The 24,882-nt window shown below is 42.9% G+C and overlaps 1 protein-coding gene across 1 annotated transcript in view; it reads right to left on the bottom strand.

The window, feature by feature from the left end:
- Window positions 1-24,882, bottom strand: part of LOC124720413 (ankyrin-3-like) — a 49,652-nt gene that overhangs the window by 5,713 nt on the left and 19,057 nt on the right. Inside the window, exon 2 of the mRNA XM_047245763.1 lies at window positions 1,197-1,770. Within this exon, the coding sequence (XP_047101719.1) occupies window positions 1,197-1,765 (569 nt within the window). The 5' untranslated portion in view covers window positions 1,766-1,770. The remainder of the gene's footprint in view (window positions 1-1,196; window positions 1,771-24,882) is intronic.

Below are 24,882 nucleotides of genomic sequence, written 5' to 3'. Positions count from 1 at the left end.
TCATGGCTAGTCTACTGCGATATGGTGTCTTATTTTTGAGTACTTCAAATCTAGAAAAATAGCCTATACTGTCCAAAAATGAACAAGAAGAATTATAAAGTGGTTGCACCTTGGGAATGTATTTAATTGTCTGTATATGTATACAGACACTATTATGTAAGTTCTTTTGTATCAACATATGCCAAGTCCTATTTCACTGAATATGATAAAATGGATGGTCCATAAATACCAAATGTCAGAATTTCTCTGTCTGACTGTGATGTACTCAGCTTGACATCATCATGTGTCTTTAGTTCTTTTCACAGTATTCCTCCTCCTCTTGTGATTCTTGAACAGAGTACTGGCTATTACTAGCTGAAATTCATTGTATAACTCAATTAGTGTTCCTCCTCTCTCACTCTTACTGCCAAGCCCATATTCTCACACAACCCTTTATTCTGTTCATTCCCCTACAACTGCACTCCAATACGTCATGCAAATTAGATTTTCATCTTCATTTGCATACTAAATATTCCAGTCAATATTCCCATATACTTTTCCTGTCCTTCCATTGTCTTCTTGCAACATCAGCAAGCATACCTGAACTATGGTTGTAAGCATTCATTTGCTTTTGAATTTTATGAGAACTACCATATCACTGAACCATTCACAGTAGCACATTCTCTTCCCTATTTCCATACTCACGATGAACTCTACTTTTATTATAACACTTTCTGCTGCTGTTGACATTACCCTATATTCGTCTTTTTCTTTCCATTTCAGTTCAATGACCCCCATTATATCTAGATTGAACACTTGCATTTCCCATTTATGATTTTCTAGCTTTCCTACCACATTAAAACTTCTGTTAAACTCGGCCGAAAACACTGCAGTGCGGGGTAGCCGCACGGTCTAATGAGACATCTTGCCACAGTCCACGTGGCTCTCCCTCTCGGAGGTTCGAGTCCTATCTCGGGCATGGCTGTGTGTGTTGTCCATAGCATATAAGTTAGTTTAAGTGAGATTAAGTAGTGTGTAAGCCTAGGGACCGATGGCCTAAGCAGTTTGGTCCCATAAGATCTTACCACAAATTTACAAAACACTCTAGGCTTGAAAACACACACACACACACACACACACACACACACACACGCACACACACACACACACTTGTAGCGCACTGTGAAAAACAGATATGTAGTGTGCCTCATACTTACTTGGTTTCTTCTGATGGCTCAGCCAGCAGTCGACTCACTTCAATCAACTCTTGAGGCTCGTTACGCATTGCGTCTGCCCAGCCCTGCGTGGCCATCACACCTAAGTTGGCCTTTATGAAGGCGACCGCCGCTGACGTGAGGTTTCGGCACGAGTGCCTCACGGCGAGTACCGCTGTTGCCGCTGCGGTCTCCACAGCCAACTGAGCGACCAGCTGCTTCTCACACTCACCCTTCAGGGCCAACAAGCCGTACCTGTCTGCAGCAGCCAACAGCTGGGCGGCCATGCTGGGCACCTGTGGTGCCTGAAGAGTGTACATGTAGGCCAGCAGGAGGCTCAGCACTGGGCCCTCCACGTCTGTGATGGAGATCTCGCCACTGCTGGCCTCCGGGGTGTCGTGCTGGAGCATGGCGGCAAACACTGGGCTCCTGGCAGCCAGGACCTCCCTGTGTGCTGCCAGTCGCGTATCGCCCGCCAGCAGTGTCACCATAGAGCCATCTCCTCCGTCAAGAAGAGCGGCCAGGTTCACAGTCACCGAGTCCTCGACTTTGATACCAGTTGCCATGGTCATTGGTCCTGAAACATGGTATCACTGAACAGCTCATTGCTCTAACACAGCATCCTCAACACTTCACAAGGCAAAGGCAGACCTGGTAAATGTTGTCCATCAAAAGTCAATTAAACCCAATTATATCCTTGCTCTACCACACAGATGCCACTAGTGAATAGCTGCAAATCTTCAACAACAAAGTATCAACATTACCCTTATTGCTTTAACGTTCTTATTTTGGACAACATCTCGAAAGAAGAAGTGGAGACCCCTTTTATTTAATTTATGTCTACAATGCAGCATCACTTAATGATGAAGTGTTTCAAAATGGAGTTCTCGTTCAGTATAAATGAGACCTGAAACAACTACACAGATGCTTTGCTGAACTACTTATACTTATAATCTATCCATGTACTTAGAAAAACAGTGATGTTTTTCAACAGCAACTGGGTTACACTGCTCTTACTGGCTTTACACTGACATGCAGTAGAGCTAATACATCAGCTGCTCCTAAGGGAAACTCCCACAGTCCTGTGGCAACTCCTTCTTGACACTCAACACTTTCCAACAGGACAACACCCAACCATGCACAGGACAAATTGTTGATGCAGGAATAGACAAAATTCCATCCATTCAACTAACCTACACTATGTGATCAAAAGTATCCAGACACCCCCAAAACATACGTTTTTCATATTAGGTGCATTGTGCTGCCACCTACTGCCAGGTACTCCATATCAGCTGCCTCATTAGTCATTAGACATCGTCAGGGAGCAGAACAAGGTGCTCTGCGGAACTCACAGACTTCGAAAGTGGCCAGGTGATTGGGTGTCACTTGTGTCATACGTCTGTACGTGAGATTTACACATTCCTAAACATCCATAGATCCACTGTTTCTGATGTGATGTTGAAGTGGAAACGTGAAGGGACACGTACAGCACAAAAGCGTACAGGCCGACCTCGTCTCTTGACTTACAGATACCGCCAACAGTTGAAGAGGGTCATAATGTGTAATAGGCAGACATGTATCCAGACCATCACACAGGAATTCTGAAATGCATCGGGATCAACTGCAACTACTATGACAGCTATTCAGGAGGTGAGAAAACTTGGATTTTATGGTCGAGCGGCTCCTCATAAGTCACACATCATGCCAGTAAATGCCAAAAGACGCCTTGCTTTGTGCGAGGGGCATAAACATTGGACGATTGAACCGTCGAAAAACGTTGTGTGGAGTGAAGAATCACGGTACACAATGTGGTTATCCGATGGGTATGACGAATGTCCAGTGAACATCATCTGTCAGCATGTGTAATGCCAACAGTAAAATTTGCAGGTGGTGGTGTTATGGTGTGGTCGTGTTTTTCGTGGGGGGGGAGGGGGGGGGGCTTGCACCCATTGTTGTTTTGCGTGGCACTATCGCAGAACAGGCCTACATTGATGTTTTAAGCCCCTTCTTGCTTTCCATTACTGAAGAGCAATTCGGGGATGGCGACTGGATCTTTCAACACGACCGAGCACTTGTTCATAGTGCACGGCCTGTGGCGGAGTGGTTACACGACAATAACATGACTGTAATGGACTCGCCTGCACAGAGTCCTGACTTGAATCCTATAGAACAGCTTTGGGATATTTTGGAAGGCCGACTTCGTGCAAGGCCTCACCGATCGACATCGATACCTCTCCTCAGTGCAGCACTCAGAGAAGAACAGGCTGCCATTCCCCAAAAAACCTTCCAGCACCTCATTGAATGTATGCCTGCGAGAGTGGAAACTGTCATCAACGCTAAGGGTGCGCCAACAATATAATGAATTCGACCATTACCGATGGATGGTGCCACGAACTTGTAAGTCATTTTCAGCCAGGTGTCCGGATACTTTTGATCACATAGTGTATGTGCTGTCGTTTTGGAACTGATCTCACATTACCAAAGTATTCGAGATGATACTGAGAAGAGGATATTTTTGTTGATGATACTACCCCATTAAAAGATCTAATTCTGGCTCAAGAAATTCTTAATTACAGATGATACAGCGTGATGGGAAATCAGTCTTACGTTTTTGTAATTATTTAGTTCCAAAAAAAAAAGGTACCTGGTCTCCTCACACTGTTGTTACAAAGAGTCACAACATCATCATTCCCTCTGGGTAAGTTACCAAGGAACTGATATTCCTACATTTGACTGGTATGGCTGACTACTAACTGTTCTTGGCAGTCAGCAACCATTGTTGTAAACTGGCACATGCTTGTTCATTTCCAACGCAACAGTGATTTAGAAGAAAGTTCCAAACTAAAATATACCACAGTAACAGCGCCAAAATTTGCTGTGCGCTTAGAATGACCCTTTGGTATTACTCACTGCATCACCAGGATTCCCGCAGAAGTCTTTCAAAAATGTTTAGTTTAATATTAGTATCTGTATTTATAACATATTCTACACAGTTAACACTGAGAAAATACTTATGTTTTTGCTTTCTTTGTTAACATACGGATCTCTCCTGTTAACGGTGGAATTATTACTGTAATATCCCTTCACTGTTAAATATAGTTTTCCTATGGAATAAATAAATTATTAAACAATCACTAATTTACAAGGCTGCGACAAAATTTATGCACTCACCACAAATCTCTACCACTGACCACCCAAAAATTTCCCAAATGCAAAATTATTCATTGACGGGTCTCTTTAGAAACGTAGAATAATAACTATTCAACTAATGTGACTCATCCACTTCATCCAACTTATGAATCTGCCTCAAGCTACTGCTGTGATGAAAAGTGTTGGAAACAACCACAGGAAAATAAATGTTAGTTTTAAATAAGTATTTGTTCATTCATTTTATGTTTTTCAGACTCTCTGTTTTCAGATGGGCAATATACACTGTAGGGAGAAGAAATGCAAAAGGAAGAAACTTATATCGGTTTCTGTGTCAGAGCAATTGCGGTGAAACACAGATTGGATGGACATGTAAGTGACACGACTTTTGTGCTTTGTTAAATCACAGGTCCAACTGACTTGTGAGGCATAATACGGAATAACAATCCCATGATGGAAGAAACAGCTCTTCGACTGAGTCTCTCCATGTGTAGGTGATTGCACTTGAGGTGACGTTGTCTCTTCTATTAGAGTGGAACTGCAATGGCTATCCCAGTGTGACACAGATTTCAAGATGATTCTATCACTTACACGTTTCACACAAACAAGTGCGTGGCTCATTTGGATACAGCAGCTGATATCCTGGTTTCTAACTTTGATGCCATTTAGATACTGTTTCCTGAGCTGTGCCAAAAGTGCAGTACTGTTAAATTAGAACATGTTCCTCTCGTCATTTTTTGCATCGTTTTATGATTTCTGTTTCCATCCAGGATTGTAGTTACACGAAGACATCTCGTGTCGGTATCAGACAAATTGTTCATCATCTTAGTTCTGAACTGACAGACTGACCTCTCTCACTGCCTCGTCCCTAGTTCCCACAGCGACACAGAGTGACCTGTGCTGAAATCCAGTGTAGCTGAAGCAGTGCATCTAAGAGGGAGTACACAACAGAAATTCCAGTTTGTGGCTGCTACCTAATTGTGGGAGTATTTCTGGCAAAGTGCCCAGTGTTTATACCTTATAAGTGACAAGGCTACCAAATAATCTCTTGTCAGTTGAATGTATGCGTATCAATGAAAGCAACACAAATGTAATTCCAATTAAAAGAATAACTTTGCTTCCTTGTATCAATGCTACACTACTGGCCATTAAAATTGCTACACCACGAAGATGACGTGCTATATACGCGAAATTTAACCGACAGGAAGAACATGCTGTGATATGCAAATGATTAGCTTCTGAAAGCATTCACACAAGGTTGGCGCCGGTGGCGACGCCTACAACGTGCTGACACGAGGAAAGTTTCCAACCGATTTCTCACACACAAACAGCAGTTGACCGGCGTTGCCTGGTGAAACGTTGTTATGATGCCTCGTGTAAGGAGGAGAAATGTGTACCGTCACGTTTCCGACTTTGATAGAGGTCGGATTGTAGCCTATCGCGATTGCGGTTTATCGTATCGCGACATTGCTGCTCGCGTTGGTCGAGATCCAATGACTGTTAGCAGAATATGGAATCGGTGGGTTCAGGAGGGTAATACGGAACGCCGTGCTGGATCGCAACGGCCTCGTATCACTGTCAGTCGAGATGACAGGCATCTTATCGGCGTGGCTGTAACGGATCGTGCAGCCACGTCTCGATCCCTGAGTCAACAGATGGTGACGTTTGCAGGACGACAACCATCTGCACGAACACTTCGACGACGTTTGCAGCTGCACGGACTATCAGCTCGGAGACAGTGGCTGCGGTTACCCTTGACGCTGCATCACAGACAGGAGCGCCTGGGATGGTGTACTCTACGAAGAACCTGGGAGCACGAATGGCAAAACGTCATTTTTTCGGATGAATTCAGGTTCTGTTTACAGCATCATGATGGTCGCATCCGTGTTTGGCGACATCGCGGTGAACGCACATTGGGAGCGTGTATTCGTCATCGCCATACTGGCGTATCATCCGGCGTGATGGTATGGGGTGCCATCGGTTACATGTCTCGGTCACCTCTTGTTCGCATTGACGGCACTTTGAACACTGGACGTTTCATTACAGATGTGTTACGACCCGTGGCTCTACCCTTCATTCGATCCCTGCGAAACCCTACGTTTCAGCAGGATAATGCATGACCGCATGTTGCAGGTCCTGTACGGGCCTTTGTGGACACAGAAAATGTTCGACTGCTGCCCTGGCCCGCACATTCTCCAGATCTCTTACCAACTGAAAACGTCTGGTCAATGGTGGCCGAGCGACTGGCTCGTCACAATACGTCAGTCACTACTCTCGATGAACTGTGGTATCGTGTTGAAGCTGCATGGGCAGCTGTACCTGTACACGCCATCGGAGCTCTGTTTGACTCAACGCCCAGGCGTATCGAGGCTGTTATTACGGCCAGAGGTGGTTGTTCTGGGTACCGATTTCTCAGGATCTATGCACCCAAATTGCGTGAAAATGTAATTGCATGTCAGTTCTAGTGTAATATATTTGTCCAATGAATACCCGTTTATCGTCTGCATTTCTTCTTGGTGTAGCAATTTTAATTGCCAGTAGTGTTATATTGGGCTCTTCTGTGTCCATAGCACACAACTTCTTTTCATCTTCGCTAGTGGGGAAAAATGACCAAATGGGTCATGTGGGTAACAGAGACCCACAGAGCTGTTCCATCACCAGGGCTGCCACTCTCTGTCACACCGTACTGGTCTGTCCCGTGTCAGCTGGCTGCCTGGAGGGGATCCTTTGTGTCCCTTCGCCAATAGCAGCCAGAGGGGAAAGCCGGGTTCCGGGCAGCAATGACACCTTGCAGCAGGTGTCAGGGGGGTGGTCTAGGTCTGGCTGTATGTTGGAGGAGGTGAGAAGTGCTGTCCCACCACCAGGTATGGCACTGCTGTCCCCTGTCAGGCAGCAGCTCGGTGGGGATCCTGGGTGTCCCATGGCCAGCAGCATGCAAAAACCAATATTAGGTGAGTAGGTCATTAGTGATGTTTGTAGCAAACACATTTTGCCTTCTCCATTTTACAGGCAGCTGATACTATTCTGCGTGGTGTCCACATAAATGCTTTATTTGAAGACTTGGGTAAAAAATAGCAGTTGAGTAGTGTAAGACGACGAGCTGTAGCCTGTTTCAAAGTAGCTGTTTTTGTCCCCACCTACATAATACATAAAGTAGTGTAGACGTAATTCCCGTACTCATGACTGGGTAGACCAGCACCAGTCACATGACGTGTTGCCACTACACCTCGCAGAGGTGGCCTGCAGCCACTGTTTCTGCCTGGTTGTGTGTAGTCTGAGTCGCTCCACATCCCTAAAGGTTGTTTTGGGGGGAAGAGACTAAACAGCGAGGTCATCGGTCTCATCGCGTTAGGGAAGGACGGGGAAGGAAGTCGGCCGTGCCCTTTCAAAGGAACCATCCCGGCATTTGCCTGGAGGTCAGCCGAAGTGGCCGAGAGGTTCTAGGCGCTACAGTCTGGAACCGCGCAACCGCTATGGTCGCAGGTTCGAAACCTGCCTCGGTCATGGATGTGTGTGATAGGTTAGTTAGATTTAAGTAGTTCTGAGTTATAGGGGACTGATGACCTCAGAAGTTGTCCCATAGTGCTCAGAGCCATTTGACGCCATTTGCCTGGAGCGATATAGGGTAATCACGGAAAACCTAAATCAGAATGACTGGATGCGGGATTGAACCGTCGTCCTCCCGAATGCGAGTCCAGTGTGCTAACCACTGCGCCACCTCGCTCGGTTCTAATTTACGGAACACTATGTGTCAGTGAATACCTGACTGAAAAAAAAGTATGAATGACTCCATCAACCAAATTTGGAACCGTTTTTAGGGTTCCGTATCTCAATTGATAAAAACTGAACCCTTATAGGATCAGACTGTTGTCCATCTGTCAGTTCCTCCGCCTATTAAAAAGCCTTTAACTCAGGAACCGGTAGAGGCATTAAGTTGAAATATTTGTCACATACTGAGGTTCACGGTCTTTCGGCGGTGTAAAACATCGAAGCTTCTAAACTAATGCAGTCAAATGACACGCCCATTTATGTCGCATATTTTGGTAGTCACAAACTCATTCATCAAAATCTGTACAGTAGTTTCCATTGACACAGAATCATGCAATTTGTCAAGAAGCACGGTTTCACAGTAAAAGTACGGGTAAAAATCCTGAATTGTTCATTTATAATTATAACACACGAAAATAAATTGTCACTTGTTATCTGACTTCGAACTTAAAACATTCGCGAAAGTATTGGACTTTCTGGGATTGGTATCCTACCAGTATCAATGTAGGTAACAGTCAAAAATCGTCGAGATACCCAGAATAGATGAACTGTCTACACACATGATTATGTTTGTATGAAACCCTACTCACACCTGGCCAATTATTTTTGTACTCAGTGACATAACAGGTTCTGTGGTGGCCCGCTTTCGCCTGTTCTGCATCTACATGGATACTCTGCATATAGAAAAAAATGTTCAAATGGCTCTGAGCACTATGGGACTTAACATCTATGGTCATCAGTCCCCTAGAACTTAGAACTGCTTAATCCTAACTAACCTAAGGACATCACACAACACCCAGTCATCACGAGGCAGAGAAAATCCCTGACCCCGCCGGGAATCGAACCCGGGAACCCGGGCGCGGGAAGCGAGAACGTACCGCACGACCACGAGCTGCGGACTCTGCATATCACATTTATGTGGCTGGCAGAGGGTTCATCGAACCACCTTCACAATTCGCTATCATTCCAATCTCGTATAGTGCGCGGAAAGAATGAACACCTATATCTTTCCGTACGAGCTCTGATTTCCCTTATTTTATAGTGGTGATCGTTCCGCCCTATGTAGGACGGTGCCAAAAAAATATTTTCGCATTCGGAGGAGAAAGGTAGTGATTGGAATTTCGTGAGAAGATTCCGTCGCAACGAAAAACGCCTTTCTTTTAAAGATTTCCAGCCCAAATCCCGTATCATTTCTGTGACACTCTCTCCCATATTTCGCGATAATACAAAACGTGCTGGCTTTCTTTGCACTTTTTCGATGTACTCCGTCAGTCCTATCTGGTAAAGATCCCACACCGCGCAGCAGTATTCTAAAAGAGGACGGACAAGCGTAGTGTAGGCAGTCTCCTTAGTAGGTCTGTTACATTTTCTAAGTGACCTGCCAATAAAACGCAGTCTTTGGTTAGCCTTCACCACAAAGTTTTCTATGCGTTCCTTCCAATTTCAGTTGTTCGTAATTGTAATACCTAGGTATTTAGTTGAATTTACGGCTTTCAGATTAGACTGATTCATTGTGTAACCGAAGTTTAACGAGTTCATTGTAGCACTCATGTGGATGACCTCACGCTTTTTATTATTTAGGGTCAACTGCCACTTTTCCTACCTTTCAGATATCTTTTCTTAATCGTTTTGCAGTTTGTTTTGATCTTCTGATGACTTTATTAGCCGATAAACGGCAACGTCATCTGCAAACAACCGAAGACGGCTGCCCAGATTTGCTCCAATATCGTTTATATAGATAAGGAGCAGCAAAAGGCTTATACACTACCTTGGGGAACGCCAGATATCACTTCTGTTTTACTCGATGACTTTCCGTCAATTACTACGAACTGTGACCTATCTGGTAGGGAATCACAAATCCAGTCACATGACTGAGACGATATTCCATAAGCAAGCAATTTCACTACCAGCCGCTTTTGTGGTACAATGTCAAAAGCCTTCCGGAAATCCAGAAATACCGAATCGATCTGAAATCCCTTGTCAATGGCACTCAACACTTCACGTGAATAGAGAGATAGTTGTGTTACACATGAACGACGTTTTCTAAACCCATGTTGACTGTGTGTCAATAGACCGTTTCCTTCGAGGTAATTCATAATGTTCGAACACAATATATGTTCTAAAATCCTGCTGCATATCGAAATTAACGATATGGGCCTGTATTTTAGTGGATTACTCCTACTACTTTTTGTGAATACTATATTGGTGTGACCTGTGCAACTTTCAGTGTTTCGGTACGGATCTTTCGTCGAGCGAACGGTTGTATATGATTGTTAAATATGGAGCTAATGCATCAGCATATTCCGAAAGGAACCTAATTTGTATACAGTCTGGACCAGAAGACTTGCTTTTATTAAGTGATTTAAGTTGTTTCACTACTCCGAGGATATTTACTTCTACGTTACTCGTGTTGGCAGCTGTCCTCGATTCAAATTCTGGAATATTTACTTCGACTTCTTTTGTGAGGCATTTCGGCAGGCTGTGTTTAGTAACTCTGCTTCGGCAGCACTGTCTTCGATAGTATCTCCATTGCCATCGCGCAGAGAAGGCATTGATGGTTTCTTTCCGCTAACAAACATCACATACGACCAGAATCTCTTTTGATTTTCTGCCAGGATTCGAGACAAAGTTTCGTTGTGGATACTGTTATAGGCGTCTCGCATTGAAGTCCGCGCTAAATTCCGAACTTCTGTAAAAGATCGCCAATCTTGGGAATTTTGCGTCTGTTTAAATTTCGCATGTTTGTTTCGTTGTTTCTGCAACAGTGTTCTAACCCGTTTTGTATGCCAAGGGGGATCAGCTCCGTCGTTTGTTAATTTATTTGGTATAAATCTCTCAATTACTGCCGATACTATTTCTTTGAATTCAAGCCACATCTGGTCTACACTTAAATTGTTAATTTGGAATGAGTGGAGATTGTCTCTCAGGAAGGCGTCAAGTGAATTTTTATCTACTTTTTTATCTATCTTCTATCTCCTGAGCGATCACAGGCCCTGTAGTCCACGCGCTACATCAACTATCTGCTTCCACCGCCTTCTATCTCTCGCAGCCTCCCTCCACCCTGCGGAAATTCCTAATGCTGCGATGTCCTTCTCTATGTCATCTTTCCACCTTGTACGAGGTCGGCCCAATGGCCTTGTGGCCTGGAGAGTTCCTTCAAATGCTTTCTTGATGATCCTGTTGTTTTCCATTGTGGCCTCATGTCCAGCCAATTGCAGTCTCCTACTTTTTAATTTCTGCATGATAGTGGGTTGCTTCATTAACTGATAAATTTCTTTGTTCTTTCGAATTCAACATGCGCCATTCTCCAACACAGGCCCCAGATTTTTCTCATTACTTTTCTTTCGAAAACATTCAGTTTTTTTCTTTCGTTCTTTGTAAGCGTCCAGCTTTCTGAACCGTACAGTACTATGGGGCAGACAATAGTGCTGTATATCTTCATCTTTGTGATGATTGACAAAGCTTTACTTTTGAGTGGGTTGATTAGTGAGTTACGGACATCTTGACCCAGAGGCTATTCTTTCATTTATATCCATTGTTATGATATTTTTATTGTTGGAACGTGATCCAAGGTATTTAAACTGAGAACTTTTCTGAATTTAGAATGTTGGTCAATTTCAAAGTAAGGATTTGGGTTTATGACTCGACCTATTTCCATATATTCGGTTTTCTCTTGGTTAATCAAAAGCCCGATTTTGCTGGCACTGTGCCTGAGAGATCTGTACATGTCTTTCAGTTCTTCTTCAGTTTCACTCAGCAACACTATATCATCTGCATAAGCCAGGAGTTTTACTTCACTGTGTTCGAATCGGAGACCATTGTATAGATGTAAATTACTCTCCCGAACCACTTTTTCTAATGCAAGATTGAAGAGGACACATGAAAGAGCGTCTCCCTGTAGTAAGTCTGTTTTAATTGGAAAGGTGGGGGATATGGATCCTCTGAACTTCACTGCTGCCTGGGAGCCATCCATGCACAGTTGTATCATCCTAATGATTTTACTGGGTATACTAAATTCTCGTAACGTGTTGTAGAGGCTACTTCTGTGGATGCTGTCGTAGGCTCGCTGGAAGTCAATGAAGAGGATTTGGGGATTACAGTTTTCAATCTCCATATGACAAGCCTGTGTTCACTAATCTCTGAATCGGTTTTGATGCTCGTTATTAACTCAGAAGGCGTGATACGAAAGCACTGTTGCAGTTGTTCCCTGGTGCTATGTATGAACGACCTTTTCAAATAATTTACTTGTCTTAGATGAAGTAGGCGGTCAAAATAAGCGTACATTGATTCCGACAAATGATTTTCCACGCAGTAATGTATTTTAATAAATACATATTAATTGTATCAGGAGTCCAAAAACGTTAATTACTTCCAAACGCATTGCCTTTACAAAATCAGATTCCTTATTTGTACTCCCCTAATTAAATGTTATCGTTAGATGTACATAGCATTAACATTCCATTGACCTAAGTACTCAGTTCCTTTGTTTTTCTTGTGTGATTTAGCATTCCTGTCCTCACGCTAGACAGCAGGCATGAACCTATTATAAGCGTCTTTCGCATACAAAGAAAGGCGGCACGATGACATCCATTCTTATGCTCTGAACCATACAGTAAACTTGTCGTCACAACAGATACGATGTTTATGCGGGACACAACATTAGGAAGTAGCTAATCTCTGAAACAGATTTTCGTTGTTGTGTTTTCATGTTGGTCCGAATCATTTTGCTAGCTCGAGCAAATATCGGTGTTCTGGACGTCAGCAGCTTTGCACGCATAGTCTCTGGAAACTATCTGACTTCGATTGAGCAAATTTTTGACTGCAGTCGTATTATTATTTCTTAAAGAGAGAGAGAGAGAATGGTTACGTTAGAAACGCCAACGAAGCCTAAAGGAAGAGGCGGAGTCTGCACGGAAAGGTATGTTCAAACATCGTATCCACGGCAACAAATGTGTTCCAAACTGTTTCATTAACCATAGTAACCACGCATGTTGTAGAAAATTTACAAACTAGTAACTGGAAGAGGATTATTCTACGCGAAACTTTTGAAGTCTAGAAAAGGCTAGAAAACTTTAAACTAAATATACAGGGGGAAAAGTATTTAAACCGACAAACTGAGAGGTTGTAGGGGACATCAAAACAAATATTTTTCCATGTCATTTTTTTCCTATGAGGAGTATTTAAACCGTTATAGGAAGATATCTCTGGTGGCAAATTAATTAAACCAAAAAACACTTTTCCATTTTTTTAATGACCAATAGACAACACATTAACACGACACAATTTCAATGACAGTAGATTTTCAAAAATTCCTCCATTGACACGTAAACAAAGGTTACACCGTCGTATCATGTTCTGTTTGACACGGACAAAAACCACAGGAATATCCTGAATTGTTCCTGCTGCTGCTACTACCCGGGCAACCAGTTACTCTTCTGATGCAACAGGAGTTGTGTAAACAAGGTTGCGCATCTCTCCCCCACACAAAAAGTCCAGAGGGGACATATCTGGGGATCGAGCAGGCTATGTTACAGGACCACCTCTGCCAATCCACGTTTCTGGGAACCGTCGGTCCAGGAATCGACGCACACGACGACTTAAATGTGCCGGCGCCCCGTCACGTTGGAACCAGATGCGTTGTCTTGTAGGGAGCGGAACGTCTTCCAGCAATTCTGGCAATGCTCTGGCGAGAAAATTGTAATAGTGCCTGCCATTTAATGGCCTAGGTAGCAGATACGGCCCAATTAAACAGTCCCCAACAACAACGACCCACACATTAACGAGGAAACGCACTTGATGAGCGCTAGTAACTGTGGCATGTGGGTTATCCTCACTCCAAACATGCGAATTGCGCATGTTGAAAACTCCATCGCGCCCGAACATTGCTTCATCGGTAAACAACACAGAGGATGGAAATGTAGGATGCATTTCGCACTGTTCCAAGTACCACTGCGAAAACTGTGCTCTGGGTGGATAATCAACTGGTTCCAGGTTGTGGACACGCTGTAAGTGAAATGGACGTAACAATTGCTCTCGAAGGACTGTTCTTACATTCGCCTCATTTGTCCCCATGTTACGTGCAATTGCACGAGTGCTGATTGAAGGATCCCGCTCCACATGCTGCACGGCAGCTTCCTCAAATTGCAGCGTTCTTACTAAATGACCCGGTCTCACGCAGACATTGGTACACAGCAGCAAAGGTCGTATGATGCGGGATACGGCGATTAGTTTACCCGCTGTGCAGCTCGTTCGTTGTGGTGCGCTATGTAGTACGCACCAACCATATCAGTGTACTCACTCCAGGTGTATCGCTCCATTAGTAAACAGAGACAATGCACTACTACACTGGTGGACAGCAGTTGCCTACAACTGAAGAGCGTAACCTCTAACAACTGAAGATCGTAATACAGCCTCTAACAACTGAAGAGCGTAATACGGCCTCCACCGGTTTAAATAATCCTCATAGGAAAAGATGACATTAGGGAAAAATATTTGTTTTGATGTCCCCTACAACCTCCCAGAGTTTGTCGGTTTAAATACTTTTCACCCTGTATACTAACGGTCTGCCACTTGGAGAACACTACGTGAAGCAGCTCTCGAAACAATCAGAGGATCTAACCGAACTGTTACAGCTGATAACTGGTTCACATCTATAAAGTTAGCTGAGGATCTGCTGAAGGAGAAACTCACTCTCGTTGGTACTTTAAAACACAATAAGCGAGACAGAGATTCAGGAACCAGGTTTAAATTGTAAGACTTTTCCAGGGGCAGATGTGGACTCTGACCACAATCTATTGGTTATGAACGGTAGATCAAAACTGAAGAAACTGCAAAAAGGTGGAAATGTGAGGAGATGGGACCTGGATAAACTGAAAGATCCAGAGGTTATAGAGAGCTTCAGGGAGACCATTAGGGAGCGATTGACTGGAAAGGGAGAAAGAAATACTGTAGAAGAAGAATGGGTAGCTTTGAGAGACGAAATAGTGAAGGTAGCAGAGGATCAAGTAGGTAAAACACGAGGGCTAACAGAAATCCTTGGGTAACAGAGGACATATTGAATTTAATTGATGTAAGGAGAAAATATAAGAATGCAGTAAATGAAGCACGCAAAAACGAATAAAAACGTCTCAAAAATGAGATCCACAGGAAGTGCAAAATGGCTAAGCAGGGATGGCTAGAGGACAAATGTAAGGATGTAGAGGCTTATCTCACGAGGGGTAAGATAGATACTGCCTACAGGAAAATTAAAAAGACCTTTGCAGAAAAGGAAACCACTTGCATGAATATCAAGACCTCAGATGGAAACCGAGTTCTAAGCAAAGAAGGGAAAACAAAAAGGTGGAAGGAGTATATAGAGGGTCTATACTAGGGCGATGTTCTTAAGGGCAATATTATACAAATGGAAGAGAATGTAGATGAAGATGAAATGGGAGATATGATACTGCGTGAAGAGTTTGACAGAGCACTGAAAGACCTAAGTCGAAACAAGGCCCTGGGAGTAGACAACATTCCATTAGAACTACTGACAGCCTTGGGAGAGCCAGTCCTGACAAAACTCTACTATCTGGTGAGCAAGATGTATGAGACGGGCGAAATACCCTCAGACTTCAAAGAAGATGTGAAAATTACCGAACTGTCAGTTTAATAAGCCACTGCTGCAAATACTAACACGAATTCTTTACAGACGAATGGAAAAACTGGTAGAAGCCGACCTCGGGGAAGATCAGTTTGGATTCCGTAGAAATGTTGGATCACGAGAGGCAATACTGACTCTATGACTTATCTTAGAAAATAGATCAAGGAAAGGCAAACCTACGTTTCTAGCATTTGTACACTTAGAGCAAGCTTTTGGCAATGTTGATTGGAACACTCCCTTTCAGATTCTGAACAAGGCAGGGGTAAAATACAGGGAGCGAAAGACTATTTACAATTTGTAAATGAGATGGCAGTTATAAGAGTCGAGGGACATGAAAAGGAAGCAGTGGTTGGGAATGGAGAGAGACAGGGTTGTAGCCTCTCCTCGTTGTTATTCAATCTGTATATTGAGCAAGCAGTAAAGGAAACAAAAGAAAAATTTGGAGTAGGAATTAAAATCCTCGGAGAAGAAATAAAAACTTTGAGGTTCGCCGATGGCATTGTAATTCTGTCAGAGACAGCAAAGGACCTGGAAGAGCAGTTGAACGAAATGGATAGTGCCTTGAAAGGAGGATATAAGTTGAACATCAACAAAAGCAAAACGAGAATAATGGAATGTAGTCGAATTAAATCGGGTGATGCTGCGGGAATTAGATTAGGAAATGAGACGCTTGAAGTAGTAAATGAGTATTGCTATTTGGGGAGCAAAATAAGTGATGATAGTCGAAGTAGAGAGCATATAAAATGTAGACTGGGAAAGGCAAGGAAAGCATTTCTGAAGAAGAAAAATTTCTTAACATCGAGTTTAGATTTAAGTGTCAGGAAGTCGTTTCTGAAAGTATTTGTATGGATTGTAGCTATGTATGGAAGTGAAACATGGACGATAAACAGTTTAGACAAGAAGAGAATAGAAGCTTTCGAAATGTGGTGCTACAGAAGAACGCTGAAGATTAGATGGGTAGATCACATAACTAACGAGGAGGTATTGAATAGAATTGGAGAGAAGAGAAATTTGTGGCACAACTTGACTAGAAGAAGGGATCGGTTGGGAGGGGATATTCGGAGGCATCAAGGGATCACAAGTTTAGCATTGGAGGGCAGCGTGGAGGGTAAAAATCGCAGAGGGAGACCAAGAGATGAATATACTAAGTAGATTGAGAGGGATGTAGGCTGCAGTAGGTACTGGGAGATGAAGAAGCTTGCACAGGATAGAGTAGTATGGAGGGCTGCATCAAACCAGTCTCTGGACTGAAGACCACAACAACAACAACCGCCAGAACTACTTATAAACAAGAAGAGAGCGATGCTAATCTTTGACAAGAAAATGAGTCTTGTCTCATATTAACGTAAGGAAAATAAAATAGTCCTTCTGTTATCGACGATGCACGACCAAGCTGAAATAGATGAACTCAGAAACCCACGATGATTTATTGCTACAACGACACAAAAGGTGGCGTTGATTCATTAGACCAGATGTCTCGCAATATTTCTTGCAGCTGGAAGACTAAACGCTGGCCTTTGGTTGTCTTTCACGGAATTTTGAACATTGTGTGTGTTAATATGTGGGTAATCCACGTTCACAACAACACCACGTGAAAAGGAGAATGCCCTAAAGAGGAAACACTTCCTAATGCGACTGAGTGAAGAGCCACTCTCACCGTGGATGCAAAGCAGACTAGACACACCAAGAACATCAAATGACCTGCGCCTCACTATACAGCCTGTCATTGTAATCGAACCCCATCGTGAGAACATTGGTGGAAATGCTTTAATATCATCTGCCCCGAGGAGAACTATCTGCCACATATGTCAGTCGAAAAGAGAAGAACGACACCAACGTTTTGTGCTGTTTGTTGTAAGGCATTTTGAAAAGAGCATCGAGCGCAATTATGCACTAATTGTTCGAAATAAATGTTCTCATTGTTCTGATTTGATCCATCATAAATGGTTTTTGAAAGCCTGCGACTGTAGATACAATAGGTTTGTTTATAAATAAATAAATCATCTGCTACCAGTCACGATTTTTCTTTATTTTACTATTCGCACCACGCGTTTCGAGAAATAATTCCCATTTTCAAGTGCGTTTTTTTTATGTGTGTTAAGCCATTTCTTTTGATGTTGTCAGTGTGAGTGAGCCTGCTTCATCTTGTTGACTTTTACATAAGAAACGCGATTTTTAGTTGGGTATCAATAGCCACCAACCTCACAGAAAGAATTGATACCCTACTAAAAATCGCGTTTCTTATGTATTACAGTAAAAGTCATCAAAATGAAGCAGACACACACACACTGACAACATCAAAAGAAATGGCTCAACACACATCAAAAAAACTCACTTGAAAATGGGAATTATTTCTCGAAACGCGTCGTACGAATAGTAAAATAAAGAAAAATCGTGACTGGTAGCAGAAGATTTATTTATTTATAAACAAACGTATTGTTCTCATTGTTATCAAAAACTACTGTTTGTGTGATTATTGACAGTGGCCTATATTGTTTTTGGTGATAATTAATAAATAATAAAATGTGTTACCAAATTTTGCTTACTTTTTGTTATGCCGTAAAAACTACGAATGTTTGTAACATCAGATAATTGAAAAAGTTTGTGTTCTAGGATCAAAGGCTGTATTGTTGCCACATTCCTTCAAAGAAATAGTCGAAATTTTTTAGCGGGTCTCAGGCGTCTATAAAAATTAATGCAGATGCTTTGGAAGCTATTGGTAACTAATTTTTCGGAGAAGACTGGAACAAACGATTCGATGCTGCGAAATTTGACGACGTTACCGCGTCAACAAGAATTGCAATTCATTAACATTTGTATGATTTCCTTAATTTAGGGGAGTACATTTCAGACAGTTGTAACAATAAACTTATAAATCACGGTCTATCGTTTACGTCTGTTCCTGTGCTGCATCAATGGTTTGAACATAACGTGGTGTATGTGAGTCGTAAGAAACGTCCTGAGCGTCTTCTCGCTGATGTTGATTGATATGATTATCCAGTTACAGCAAGCCGCAACAATTACCGCATTCAGATCGTGTGGCATTGGATCGTAAAAAGGTCTAGAAATTAGAGTAAAAACGAAAGTTACCTGCTTTATACCGCATTCGGTTGACGAAACGAAAGGGATGTATTTTCAAACGCCACTCGCCTAACCAACTGCTTAAGAAATATTTTTTAACAATAAAATGACCTTTTACGACGTTCATGCCCTGGTTTATCATCAGGATACTTCGCCAGAATTGAAAGTTTTGCCACAAATCAGCGCACGCTCGCTTGGTTGTGACGTCAGTTCAGTTTCATCAGCCTCCAAGTTCTCTGCCATGCAACGATGATACACCAATAAAAGACTTTTCACACGTAACTGTAAATCTACATCTACATGACTACTCTGCAATTCACATTTAAGTGCTTGGCAGAGGGTTCGTCGAACCACAATCATACTATCTCTCTACCATTCCACTCCCGAACAGCGCGCGGGAAAAACGTACACCTAAACCTTTCTCTTCGACCGCTGATTTCTCTTATTTTATTTTGATGATCATTCCTACCTATGTAGGTTGGGCTCAACAAAATATTTTCGCATTCGGAAGAGAAAGTTGGTGACTGAAATTTCGTAAATAGATCTCGCCGCGACGAAAGTGGTCTTTGCTGTAATGACTTCCATCCCAACTCGGGTATCATATCTGCCACACTCTCTCCCCTATTACGTGATAATACAAAACCAGCTGCCTTTTTTGCACCCTTTCGATGTCCTCTGTCAATCCCACCTGGTAAAGATCCCACACCGCGCAGCAATATTCTAACAGAGGACGAGCGAGTGTAGTGTAAGCTGTCTCTTTAGTGGACTTGTTGCATCTTCTAAGTGTCCTGCCAATGAAACGCAACCTTTGGCTCGCCTTTCCCACAATATTATCTATGTGGTCTTTCCAACTGAAGTTGTTCGTAATTTTAACACCCAGGTATTTAGTTGGATTGACAGCCTCGAGAATTGTACTATTTATCGAGTAATCGAATTCCAACGGATTTCTTTTGGAACTCGTGTGGATCACCTCACACTTTTCGTTATTTAGCGTCAACTGCCACCTGCCACACTATACAGCAATCTTTTCTAAATCGCTTTGCAACTGATACTGGTCTTCGGATGACCTTACTAGACGGTAAATTACAGCATCATCTGCGAACAACCTAAGAGAACTGCTCTGGCATTACCTTCCGGTGGAAACTGCTAACACAAATGTAAATATCCGTTGATGTCATTCGCAAGCTACGATATTTCGAGCGAAAGAACGGAGGAAGATTTTTGGGACCTAGGAAATATAACTGAAGAAACGCTGTTTATTCCAGATCTTTCCGACCGGTTGCGCTCGACTGGTTAAAGAACTAACTGTTGAAAATGCTTCAAGAGTCGAAATGAGTGACAAAATTAGAGAATTGTGTGAGAGTAAATGGCACCTTATCTTCGAATGGAGAAAAGTACAGGTAGAAATGACAACAGATTCTTTTTCGACTGTTCAGCACGGCGTTTCCAAGAAGTTGCGGCGCGGCTGGTTTCGGTTTTCTTCGTACTGTTATCACATTCACACAATTCAATCCCCTCCCTCGACAGGCATCTGGTCTCCTCATTGTTCCCTCCACTATGTCTTCGCAGGTACTATGTGGGTGGTGGAAAACAGCGATGAAGAAATCCTCACCTAATACCTATCTAACAGAGGCCACAAAACCACTTAAAAATTAGTCAAATGGTTCAAATGGCTCTGAGCACTATGGGACTTAACATCTGTGGTCATCAGTCCCCTAGAACTTGGAACTACTTAAACCTAACTAACCTAAGGACATCACACACATCCATGCCCGAGGCAGGATTCGAACCTGCGACCGTAGCAGCCACGCGGTTCCGGACTGAGCGCCTAGAACCGCTAGACCACCGCGGCCGGCAAAAATTAGTCCCTCAAAGTTCAAGACAGATATCGGGTGTTGGATTTCTGCCTTCATGCAGGACGATGTTTAACATTCTATTCGACTATTTATTGCCACTAGGACTCATGTAATGGCTGCCAAGTCCGTATTTACGTCTGTACTCATATTGTCTCTGCAAGTTAATATACTGTTAAAAAGACGAGCTACAACTCACAGCCACAATTTTGCAAGTTCGACGTGAATATTATTCACGATCTAAAGTGTCACTGACCCACAATTTTACACGACTTAAACTTTTGGTTGATTCAACTGCGTTCCTTTATAGAAGTGCTCGCTTTGCTACTCTGTCGCGAATGTGAAACAAGTCATTCGACCAAAATATTTCGCACATGGTTATTTATCACACGAAAGCACATAAAATTGCCAAACGTTCACCAAAATACTTGACTAATGACCTTAGAAGTTGAGTCCCATAGTGCTCAGAGCCATTTGAACCAAAATACATAATAGCTCCATACGATGTTGAAACTTAATCTATTGCCATTCCTAGACCAGTTTTGAAATACCAGAATGGTTTTTGTGATTTTCTTGGTAAAATTTTCAATGTTCCAAATTATGATAAGTAACGAAAAAAAATTTGGACAGTATCATTTTAGCAATGACAATAAGCAATGTGTACAATTTGAGCAAATTCGGAGAATATAACTATTGCAGTTTATTAAGGTTCATTGGTAGCATAAATATTCGTAGCGTTCTAGCTGCAGGCAGAGTCACTGCCGCATAGAGAAGAGTCGAACTCGTTCATTCCCGTGAACTACTTCATTCATTTCACTCTTTACCGTGAAGCGTTCAAATGAAGTAGTTCATTCGTGAAGTACGGAAGCCTAGCGAAGTTGCCCAGTTCGCCGCTCAGCCGCGGCTACGCTCGCTTCGCCTCGCTCGTACAATAAAGCTTCGTAATACTTCATAATTTTACCAACAGATGGCCGAACTATGCAGTAACTTGCACGCAACGTCTTACGCTCTTACGGCGTCTGAGTTTAGTAGAGCATGGTCGAAGGGGACAAAGGAAAGATAAACAGAGGAGCCTGTCACATATAAAGAGGGTATTACATTTAATCTAGCTCGACATTTTCTCATGAAGCGCTCAAAAAAGTCTTTATCTACCACATGAAACATTATTTGTTGTATTCATGGACTGAAAACTAGTGCTACCAACGAAATGCAGTCCAATTTTATGTTCCTTGTAAAATTTAATCCAAAATAGAATGAGTATGTTTACCACTGTCACAGTCTATATACCTACGTTAAGTAATTATTCAGAAGTTTTCCTGTAGATTTTATTTTTGTTGAGAATAATAACCCTCCAGATTTAAAACGTAAACTGTCACCTGAAGTCATTGTTACAATTTCAGGTAAAATCCCTTTTATTTTCATGTTGGCTGTGCGTGCTCACACAACCAGCCCCTTCGTTTATATATTTAATATTCATTTGTCTGCAAGCGCTGCCAACGGTAGGCTACCCGTAGACGCGAAGTATAACTGAACTGCACAAATAGTCGCGGGCAATGATGTCAGCACTGCACGTAGCAGCTGACGCTGCCTTCCCCTCGCCCCTCACCGCCCCAACCGTTGTAAAGCTATCGTTCCCCACAAACTCCGCGCGATTCGTCGACAGGCAACAGAGGGAGGACTGAAGTGAAGGGAGAATGAGTGACGTAGCGCCGATGTTGTGGGAGAGGGAGAGGGGAAGAGACTGAGTGAACTAGAAAAAAGTGTGGAGTGTGCTGTCTCGAAGAGTTTATAGAGTACCAGTTCACTGATATTGAGTGGTTAGTTCACACTTCACTGGAGTGAAGCGTTCATCTGGACGGCTCATTCACGAGCTCCCCATCACTACTGCTGCAGGCACCTTGTGGCGCAGGTGCGTCAGCTGCGTTCTCACTACAGAGGGAAAAACAACGGACCTGCAGCAGCCACTGCAACAGTGACTGCCAAAGCAGCCAGAAACAAGCACAGCTGCATACTTTACAGCACCTTTGATAACACGGAATAACTTGCTACGTTACCAAGTCGTCCAATCTTACAGCTATGCTAAGAGGCAGAGTAGCGTCTCATTTAGTGATGGGGGGCTCTTGAATGAGTCGTTCAAATGAACGCTTCACTTCGGTGAAGTGTGAACTAACCACTCAATTTCAATGAACTGGTACTCTATAAACTCTTCACAGACAGCACACTCCACACTTTTTTCTAGTTCACTCAGTCTCTTCCCCTCTCCCTCTCCCACTACATCGGCGCTACGTCACTCATCCTCCCTTCACTTCAGTCCTCCCTCTGTTGCCTGTCGACGAATCGCGCGGTGTTTGTGGGGAACGATTGGTTTACGAGGGGTTGGGGAGGTGAGGGGGGAGGAGAATGCAGCGTCAGCTGCTTCCTGCAGTGCTGATATCATTACCCGTGACTATTTGTGCAGTTATACTTCGCGTCTACGGGTAGCCTACCGTTGGCAGCGCTTGCAGACAAATGAATATTAAATATATAAACGAAGGGGCTGGTTGTGTGAGCACGCACAGCCAACATGAAAATAAAAGGGATTTTACCTGAAATTGTAACAATGACTTCAGGTGACAGTTTACGTTTTAAATCTGGAGGGTTATTATTCTCAACAAAAATAAAATCTACAGGAAAACTTCTGAATAATTACTTAACGTAGGTATATAGACTGTGACAGTGGTAAACATACTCATTCTATTTTGGATTAAATTTTACAAGGAACATAAAATTGGACTGCATTTCGTTGGTACCCCTATTTTTCAGTTCATGAATACAACAAATAATATTTCATTTGGCAGATAAAGACTTTTTTGGACGCTTCATGAGAAAATTTCGAGCAAGATTAAATGTAATACCTTCCTTATATGTGACAGGCTTCTCTGTTTATCTTTCCTTTGTCCCCTTCGACCATGCTCTATTAAGTTAACTCAGACGCTGTAAGAGCGTAAAACGTTGCGTGCACGTTACTGCATAGTTCGGCCATCTGTTGGTAAAATTATGAAGTATTACGAAGCTTCATTGTACGAGCGAGCGTAGCAGCGGCTGAGCGGCGAACTGGGCAACTTCGACAGGCTTCCGTACTTCACGAATGAACTACTTCATTTGAACGCTTCACGGCAAAGAGTGAAATGAATGAAGTAGTTCACTGGAATGAACGAGTTCGACCCATCTCTAGTCTCATTGCCATGTGTTCAGACTGTACTCCAGTATTGCTTGCGCATGCGCAGAGGGTGACCAGACAGCAGGTGGACTTTTAACAGGCGTGCCATGAACTTGGTTACGAGAGATGCGAAATAAGGAAGCGTCGAACAGGAAAAGGGAGGCAACTCACTAGTAGAGAAACCACGTTTGCTAGAACCAGAACCGAAATGCGTGCAATTTGTAACATACATATTCAAAATATGTGGCGAACAAGACCTAAAGTAACAAATTACGATTTTTTTTGACGAAAGTGTATTCACAACAGTTCATTTCAGTACGTCCGTAGCTGATGGTTTCGCGGTGGCGTTCTCGTTTCCTGAGCACGGGGTCAGGGATTTTCACCTGCCCCGAGGTGGCTGGGTGCTGTTGTGTCGTCTTCATCATCATCATTCATCCCCATTATGGTCGGAGGAAGGCAATGGCAAAACTGCCTCCAGTAGGACCTTGCCTAGCACGGCGGTACGGGACTTATGCATAGTTCCTCTATGCTCTGTCAAGGAGTATGGGACTTCCTCATCATTATTTCAGTACGCTTTCTGCAGAACAGTTTTCCGTTTCGATGTGGAACAATACTTGAAAACAATACGAAGCGTACTGAAATGATGATGAGGAAGTCCCATACTCCTTGAGAGAGCACAGGGGAACGATGCGGGGGACCCGCACCGCCTTACTAGGCAAGGTCCTAGTGGAGGTGGTTTGCCGTTGCCTTCCTCCGACCGTAATGGGGGTGAATGATGACGATGAAGACGACACACCAACACCTTTTATTTTTATCTTGTAACGTAATAAACTTTTATTTACAAGTTAACAAATAGATTGGTAGATCAAAGCTAGGTTTAGGTTTCATACAATATTAGTATCTTTTTCTACAGTCTTTCTTGTATTTTCTTTATGCTTTGGTTCTGTCTGATAAGCAAATTTGGTTTCTAATTATGTACTTGGTAATATTTGTTTGTTTTCTAGC

Source organism: Schistocerca piceifrons, chromosome 11, assembly GCF_021461385.2.
Source record: "Schistocerca piceifrons isolate TAMUIC-IGC-003096 chromosome 11, iqSchPice1.1, whole genome shotgun sequence".
Lineage (NCBI taxonomy): Eukaryota > Metazoa > Arthropoda > Insecta > Orthoptera > Acrididae > Schistocerca > Schistocerca piceifrons.
Note: the sequence above shows the minus strand (reverse complement) of the source record. Positions and strands in the feature narration are given on the sequence as shown.